Raw genomic sequence first — 9,361 nt, 5'->3', positions numbered from 1 at the left:
TTTGTTACCACAACTCGCTCATCTAGTCAACATCTCACTCCAGACTGGAACATTTCCAAAGGCCTTAAAAACCGCTGTCATTAAGCCTCTTCTAAAGAAGAGCAATCTTGATGCCACAGTACTGAACAACTACCGGCCCATATCAAACCTGCCATTCTTAGGCAAAGTCCTAGAAAAAGTTGTATACCAACAGCTTAGTGACTTTCTCCTGTCTAACAATGCTTTTGATACTTTCCAATCAGGCTTTAGGCCCCACCACAGCACTGAGACAGCTCTGATCAAGGTGACAAATGACATCCGCCTGAACACAGATGCAAGTAAAGTCTCAGTCTTAGTTCTGCTGGACCTGAGTGCTGCCTTTGACACAGTTGACCATGCGATCTTATTACAGAGGTTAGAAGACTGGGTGGGAATCTCTGGTCGTGCTTTAAACTGGTTCAAGTCCTATCTGGAGGACAGGAAATATTTTGTTGAAATTGGTAACTGTCTCAGACCAAATGGCTATGACCTGTGGGGTTCCCCAGGGGTCAATCCTGGGACCCGTATTGTTCAATCTGTACATGCTTCCATTAGGCCAGCTAATACGCAGCTATAATGTGTCCTACCACAATTATGCAGATGACACTCAGATCTACGTGTCACTGACGGCAGGAGAACACGGGCCTGTAGATACATTGTGTCGCTGCATCGAACAGATCAGTGTGTGGATGCAAAACAATTTCCTCCAGCTAAACTCAGACAAAACTGAAATCATTGTCTGTGGCCCACAGAAACAAAGAGAAAGTGTTATCGGTCACCTTGAGACTCTCTCTCTCTAAAACCTAACTATCAAGTTAGAAATCTCGGGGTAATATTGGACTCAGACCTGAACTTTAACAGCCACATTAAATCTGTAACATCAGCAGCTTTTTACCATCTAAAAAACATTGGCAGAATCAAAGGAATAGTGTCTAAACCAGACTTAGAGAGACTGATCCATGCGTTTGTCTCCAGCAGGTTAGACTGCTGTAACGGCCTGCTCACTGGGCTCTAAACGGGCTGTAAGACAGCTGCAGTACATCCAGAACGCTGCTGCTCGAGTCCTGACTAGAACCAGGAAATACGACCATATTAGTCCAGTGCTCAGGTCTCTGCACTGGCTTCCTGTCGCTCAGAGAATAGGGTTTAAAACAGCTCTGCTTGTGTACAAGTCTCTTCATGGTCAAGCGCCAAAGTACATCTCTGACATGTTAGAGCCATATGAACCAACTCGGGCTCTGAGAACCTCAGGGAGGGGTCTCCTGCCTCAGGGAGGGGTCTCCTGCCCCAGGGAGGGGTCTCCTGCCTCAGGGAGGGGTCTCCTGCTGGTGCCCAGAGTCAGGACTAAACAAGGTGAGGCTGCGTTTCAGTTTTATGCTCCTAAAATCTGGAACAGTCTTCCAGAAGATGTGAGACAGGCCTCAACTCTGACAATGTTTAAATCCAGGCTGAAAACAGTTCTATTTAGCTGTGCATATGACACCTGAAAGTATTTTATCTGCACTCTTCACTTTTTAATTAATTAATGACTATTTTAATGGGTTTTTAATATATATATATATATATATATATATATATATATATTTAATTATTTCTTTTTAATGATTTAATTGCCTTCTTGTAATTTTATGTAGCTGTGAAGCACTTTGAATTGCCCTGTGTATGAATTGTGCTCTATAAATAAAATTGCCTTGCCTTGCCTTCAGTTATCAGGCCCCTCTCTGTGGAACCAGTTGCCAGTTTGGCTTCAAGAATTAGACACCCTCTCTACCTTTAAGATTTGTCATAATCATTCTTGGATGTGGTGTTATATTGGTTTCTGAGTCTTAGGATGGGCTAAGCAGGTACCCCGGAAGGCTTGGGCAGAGTCTGTTTTGCTCCTGCTTTCGCACCATCAGGACTGCCTCTTAAGGAGCAGCAGGACCAGCCAGCCTTCACCAGACTATCTCTCTATCCTCCGTGGTAATCTCTGCTCCTGTTCTGTTTCAACCAGATCCTGAGAGACTATTCATTGTAGAAGTGGACGCCTCTGACTCAGAGTTGGTGGCTGTTCTCTCCCACCGTTCAGAACAGGAAGGTAAGCCGCTCCCATATGCATACTTTCCTCGTCGTCTAAGTCCAACCCAATGCTCTCTCCCAACAGTTTGCCTCTGTTGTGGATTTTTTATCAAAGTCGATAAGAAGTTACTCAATAATAAGAGAAAATCCAGATTTTGTCTTTCCTTAAGTTTTATTCAAAGGCAAAACAGCGTTTGAACAGTCTCCTGTCTGAACGGTCAGCACAGTGAGCCAAGAATACAATCATACACATTCATATATAAACTCCAAGCGGAGGGTTATCTTCAAAAAACAAATGGCTTCTCAAGATATAAGATAAGAAGTTTACGAGGTAGCCCCTTTACCCTTGAGCTAAACTCTCCAGGAAATGTCAACCATAAAACCCCCTCCTGATGAATTTAGAACCTGCTTCCCTTAAATGACCAACAACAGGATCACAGGATGAGTGGGGTCAGCGGAAAGTCAACGCACTTACTAAAACAGATGGGCAGGATGAGAATTTCCCATCTCACCTCTCAGGAGGATTCCACAGAACCGGACCGTATCCTTCCCCAATCCTGCACTCTCAGAGGCGTTACGTGGGAGATTGATGGTCGGATTCAGAGTGGCCTGCCTTCAGACCCTGATCCTGGTACTGGTCATCCTGATCGCCATATTGTCCCGGCATCTGCCTGCTCCGCCCTCATCCATTGGGCCCATACGTCCTAATTCACCTGCCACCCAGGTATTCATCGCACAGTAACACTATTGAAACAATATTTCTTGTGGCCTTCTTTCGAGTCCGATGTCTGTTGTGTCACCACTAACAATCCTTCCACATGGAGCCAGCAGTTTCCCTGGGTCTAGTATGCATACAACTCCCTCACATCATCTGCCACTGGACTGTCCTCTTTTGACGCTTCACTTGGATATCAACCTCATGTCTTCCCAGAAATGGAAGAGGAATTAGACTCTCTCCCCGTAAAACTCTCAGATAACCATTCATGCAAAACAACTTTGGATAATAATCCCTCAGATATCTATATTAACTTTTTCTAAACCTCTCCTCTCAGCAACCTCAATAGACCTGGACCATCCTCTGTTCCCCCCGAGTATCTTCACCTAGGTTCAGTCTTCAGTTAGGAAAAGGCCCTTCCCTTTCTCTCCCTGCTCACCCACCCTATGACTGTGCCATAGACCTGGACCATTCTCCGATCACACCCCTGGAAAGCCTTACAATAAACCTCTTTGACCATAAACATCTGTGTCCTGCATAAAAGTCCTTTTTACGTTGTGGCTCATTCGAGCTGTGATGAGATCAGGCTTAAAATTTTCCTTTTTGATAAAGCTTATGGTTAGGGATGGCTCCGGTGACCCTGAAACATCCCATATTTCTGCTGCCATAGGCCCAGACTGCAGGGGGAGCTCCCATGATGCACCTCTCCTCCCTCTTTTTTTATTTTTTATTTTGTTGTTGAACTGACTCTAAAAGTATTACGTCAGTTTAGCAGAACAGTTGACAAAACAATTCCCTCAAAAATGAAAATGAGGGGCGGTCGGTGGCGTAGCGGGTTAAGCAGCCGCCCCATGTACAGAGGCTTGGTCCTCGATGCAGCGGGCCCCGGTTCAACTCCTGCACCGAGCAGCCCTTTGCTGCGTGTCTTCACCATCTCTCTGCCCCCTGCTTCCTGTCTCTCTCACACTGTCCTATCATTAAAGGCATAAAAAGCCCCCCCCAAAAAAAATAATGAAAATGAATAGTATCTTGTGTGCATTCAGTAGCATTTCTTGCACACATTAGTATATGATTTGTTCCTGTGTATGAGCACGTATGGGCTTAGAATATATAGTTGAAAAAAAAACTATAAACATAAATTCCACTATCTTGTTGTTGCTTGTTTTTAAATTCATTTAAATTGTTTTATTTGTTTCTCTTTATATTCTTGTATGTATTTTGAATGCCTCTTCCACTCCCTGCTGCACTGCTTTTATTTTATGTAAAGCACTTTGAATTGTTTTGTACATGAAATGTGCTACAAGTAAATTTGATTTGATTTGGTTTGATATCTCTGCATTATGAAGTCCAAATGTCAATACTGCAGGAACAGTTTGATGTAGGTTTAGAGGTTTGGCATTTAAAGGGGAACTCCGGGGCATTTGAAGCGCAATCCCATTGCTAGAGGTTGTCAAATACTGACAGTAGGACACAGACAGGTGCAAATCGGCGCTCCCTGTGCGGCGATTGCGCTGTTTGCGCAGCCTGTCATGCTAGCCAAATACGTGGTGGCTAAGGGGCAAGTGCTAACCCTTCCACGTAAAACAACAACTTGCACACTGCATAAACCATCCGACAATAAAGTCACAAGCCTTACCATCAAAACCAAATGCATGGTTCTCACATTACTGGCATGGGGACGTTACAAAACAACTTTATAAACAGCATGTAACTCACCGGCTGGTTGTACGCTCGTGCATGTGAAAGCCCAAAAGAGTCAATGGAGAATAATCCCATATACAAAACAATTATATTCTCTAGAAAAACTGCGTTCAAGTATTTAAAACATTACAACAATATTACTGGGCATGTATTGTTGTTTTACGTGGAAGGTTTAGCACTTGCCCCTTAGCCACCACGTATTTGGTTAGCATGACAGGCTGCGCAAACAGCGCAATCGCCGCAAAGGGAGCGCCGATTTGCACCAGCCTGTGTCTTACTGTCAGTATTTGACAACCTCTAGCAATGGAAACGCGCTTCAAATGTCCCGGAGTTCCCCTTTAAGGTTGTTTACGCACAAAATCTTTAAAAACAGGTAATTATCTACAGTCAATTCAATACAAACACATGAACTTTATTACAAACTAAAACTTCTGCTACAATTCTCATTCAGTTACAATCAAAAAAATAAATCCTTTCATTGTTTTACTTTTCATTTAAAAACAAACATTTAAGGGGAGTTAACCAACTCTGAAATGACAAATCAATCGTATTTTGTTGCATTATCTTATGCATATTGTTGTTGATCATTGTATTTATTTACTTTTTTCATGACTGGAGGAATGATTGTTGCCTTTATAAGTGACTCAATATTTGAATTTTCCCTTAAGTATCTATCTATCTATCTATCTATCTATCTATCTATGCAGAAACCCTGTAAACTGTGTGAAAACAGTCACTACTTCTGTCCTGTAAACAGTTTGTATGCAGCTCTTGTCCACCAGAAAATTAAATGCATTTATTTTTAGTCACTTGCAGGTAAAACATTCTCAGAACCACAATATCTTTGTTTCTGAAGGGTGGAGATGACGTTCAGGGACACAGTCTTGATTTTTCAGGCACGCATAGTTTAACATGCATAAGCCTTTTCTTCACAACAGACATTTACATGCATCCCGTATTTTGTTCATTTTCAGCCCGTACAGCACAGGATTAAACAGCGGCTGGCATGTCAGGAAGTACAGTGATAAAAAAATGCTCAGCCCGCCTGGAACTCTGCTTGAATCAAATCTGCTCTGTAAAATTTGAAAAGAGCAACCAAACCAAAAGTTCAACAAAGAAGCCAGGTGAGGTGTGCAGGTACTGATGGCTTTCTGTCTGGTCTGTTTGGATCCAGAAAAACAGACGATTAGAATCTTTGTGTAGGTGTAAAGAATTAGAATGAGAGGAATCATGACAGAGATGAAAGTGTAAACAAGTCCATAAATGTTATTAACACTGATGTCAGAGCAGCTCAGTTTAACAATAGCGTAGTTACCACAGTAAACTCGGTCAATAATGTTCCCACAGAGCTTTAAAGATGCACTAAGTGCTATTAGAACTATGATTGCAAGAAAAGGGAATAACCACGTGAGAGCAATAAGCATGGTAACCTTTTCAGATGTCATCAGTGTGTGGTACTGCAGAGGATAACAGATGGCAAGATATCTGTCGTAAGACATGACGGCTAAGTTAAAAAATTCAACACTTCCATAAGTATAAACACAGAAAACCTGCAGGAAACAGAGAGGAGCAGAAACAGTGTGAACGTCAGAGAGGATCTGAATCAGCAGGAATGGAAACAGCCCTGAACTACCATACAGCTCATTTACAAACAGGCTGCACAGAAACATGTACATGGGTTCATGTAAGCTCCTGTTCACACTGATAACCACGATGAGCAGAACATTAGAGCTGATAATCAGGACATATAAAGAGAGAATGATCATAAAATACAAGTATTTAAGAGGACCAACGTCAAAGTAGGCACTTAATGTGAAATATGAAACCTGTGTGGAGTTGATCATGATGCTCCCAGGTCATGAAACTCTTAACAGAGTGAGCTGTTAAATGTTGTCTGTTAGATTTCTAAATGTTCAGTGAAGTCTGCTTCTTTTATCCTTTAGTCAGCTGACTCCCACAGCAGCATCATGACTGTATTATCAGAGGAACCGCTGCCTAAGTGACGCCTGAAAGAAAGAAAAACAACTGTATCTCAGAGCAATTTTTTATTTTTTTAAATCCACTTCAATTACATGTTGTTAGGTAAAAAATATAGGAAAAGTGCCATGGGGGTTGTATACTTTTGTAAGCCACTATAGTTTTATTTTTCAAGGTGACCTTTGTGGGTTTGTCTGTGTGGTATTTTGTGCCAGGTTGGTAGGTGGTGGTTAGGGTTAGGTCACCAGGAAGCAGCGCAGCGAGGATGGAAGGTTAGAATCTGTCCAGTGGAAGTAGGATGTAGAGGATTTGTTGCAAAGTCTGTTGTCTCATTGTTGAGGGAGCTGGGTGTAAGTGGACAGAATGTGAGGAAAATAGTGAAGGAAGTGTCAGATGAGGCAGTAAAGTCCAGTCAGTGGATTTGGATCAGAAGAAGCAATAGCAGCTGGGGGCCCAGCAGGGGGAGCACTTAGGGTAAACAGACTCTTGGAAGAAGCAAAGAAGAAATTCAAGATATTTAAGTGGAGGGTGTGGCCCATGTGAGCCTTTTGAAACCAGGCGGCCATTTTGGGTGAGTTGGTCTGTATGGCTTTGTTTTTGCTGGCATTTTTAGTGATTATAGGACTGCTTAGGTGAGTTTCTCTGCTGAATCTGCTCGTGTGTCTTGTCCTGCCTCTACCTCTGGCACCCTCTATACTTTCATTACCCCCTACCTGAACCAGGGTTTGTATCCCATTCCTACTTATCTTTACCTCTTCTATTTCTACCACCTACCCAAACCAGGGTTTGTATCCAAAAAAACAAAAAAGATGGTTGTTGTGGTGTGAGGAGCAGTGTTGGCTGGCATTAGGGGAGTGACTCTGGGATGCCAGTGATCACTCTCTAGCCTCCTGGAGGTGTCGTGGGCCCAACTAGACGAAACACTGATGAAAGGAGGTTCCCAACTGATGACCCCAATGACATGTTGGTCAGCACTGCTCACTGATCTGTATTATAGGGAGTATAGGGAACTAGAAAATTTCTGAAGAAATTTTGATGGGTGCCAATCCACTCAACTATCAACAAACCCTTTAGTTCAGTTAACGTTGAGAGTCTCCTGTCACATATAAACTTTGAATAAGGTCTCTGTGATGTCGTATGGCTGAGTTATGAGAACTCCAAAACAGGGCATTTACAGATCATGAGATACTGACTAACCTGCCTGCTTTAGCCATCATAAGTGAGGGAAACCACACAGAAGGACGGCCTAAGCCAGAGACAGAGGAGGACACGTTGGGCCCCTTTAGAACAAACAGCTGTTTCAATCGATTTATAAGTCACATTGAAAAAACGTAACCTGACAATAGCAGAAAGGTCTGTTGAGGAGAGTTTTGTCATTTCTATCAAGGTCCTGTTTAAAATACAGGCTTTCCAGCAGTTTGAAAACTCCCCTCACTATCAGTGTAAAGAAGAGAAGGAGAGGCTGTTTATCATGGAAATGATGGCAGTGTATGATGGCGCTGTCTGAACCTGAGGTGATGTGAGAGAAAACTTTAAGGTCCAGCACAAAGATGGAAAGAAGACAAACATAGCTCCATTTTGAGGTAAAATTTATCCAGGTTTACAAGACATTGTGGATGTTAGAGATGTTTGATCCTGTTAATTGTGTCATTAATCTGGAGGCTGTGAGTGGTTTCCTTATTAAAAACAGCTTTTTTAATAGTTTTAAAGTCACAGTGTAAAGAAATAATTAACCTGTTAATAGCAGAAAGGTGTCCTGAAGACTGTTAGTGCCTCATAATTAGGTGGATTATTAGCTCATTGAGCCCCAAAATGCTTAATACAGGTCTCCTGAAGACAATTCTGTCATTTTTAATCTAGGTCCTGAGAAGTTGAGTCTCCTGTCACATATGAACTTTGAATGATGTTTCTGTGATGCTGTATGGCTGAATTATGAGGGCTGTAAAGTGCCCTCGTTAAGTGCTTTTCAATGCATTTTCCCATTGCAATGTGGGGATTTTCAAACTTCCCCTCACTATCAGTTTAAAGGAGAAAAGCAGCTCAGATTTATAACATTAAGCTGTTATAGCAGGGCAGCCATCTTGGCTCTGCCCTCATAAGCAGTCTTAGAACAGAGCAAGCTAACAAGGCGTTGCCCCGGTAACAGGAGCAGGTGCGGCTCATCTGTGTCTCTGACATGTACGCTCACTATGGCTTCTTAAAATTGCTTATGTTATAATGGGCGGAATGTCAGCTGGAGGGCTGACCCTCTGTGCTCAGAGGCGAGTTGTGAGACATATATGTGGCAGAGCTCAATGAGTGTGACTTTGTGTTAAAGAGGACAAAAATGCCTACGTTTTGAAGTAAAATTTGTCCAGACTGGGCAGATATTATTGACACGAGAGACATTTGTTCGAGGAATTGGTGCAGTATCAAATTTAGAGTGAGAAACAGAGTGGGACAGACACCTCGGTCGAGATGTAGTCTTCCTAATACGTAAACTGCCGTTGTGTCAAAGCTGTATAATATATCAACAAACCCTTTGGTTATGTTTTTCCCCGACATCTCCGCTGACCTGCTTAAACGGAGAAAAGTCTTTGATGTGGCGAAGAAAGAACTGTCCTCCCTCTCTATGCGCGACGTGCATTATGGAATCATCCACCCTGCTACTCTTCTGGTGACGGCCAAGGGGAGACGGCACACTTTCGAAACGGCTTCGGAAGCGGAGACTTTTGTGCGAAAATTAAAATCTGATGCGAGTGGGACAACAGTGGACACTGAATAGCTTGACAAACGCCGACGCAATGCAGTTAATATTTCCCTGAACTGATAAGAGAATGTGGACGCGTCTAGTACTACGTTAATAACTGTTTGTGGACTGTTAATTGCTGCGCCAATCGTTTGCGGCAAAGT

General features: G+C 42.7%; 1 protein-coding gene across 1 annotated transcript; it reads right to left on the bottom strand.

The window, feature by feature from the left end:
- Positions 1 to 1,960: 1,960 nt before the first annotated feature.
- Positions 1,961 to 6,336, bottom strand: LOC142388733 (olfactory receptor 11A1-like). The gene is made up of 2 exons (XM_075474283.1): positions 5,423 to 6,336; positions 1,961 to 1,994 (listed from the first exon to the last, which is right to left on the bottom strand). Exons 1-2 carry the CDS (start codon positions 6,334 to 6,336, stop codon positions 1,961 to 1,963), a joined length of 948 nt encoding a protein of 315 aa, XP_075330398.1.
- Between the last annotated feature and the right edge of the window lie 3,025 nt (positions 6,337 to 9,361).

Source organism: Odontesthes bonariensis, chromosome 9, assembly GCF_027942865.1.
Source record: "Odontesthes bonariensis isolate fOdoBon6 chromosome 9, fOdoBon6.hap1, whole genome shotgun sequence".
NCBI lineage: Eukaryota > Metazoa > Chordata > Actinopteri > Atheriniformes > Atherinopsidae > Odontesthes > Odontesthes bonariensis.
The sequence above is the reverse complement of the archived record's forward strand: the minus strand, read 5'-3'. Positions and strand labels throughout refer to the sequence as shown.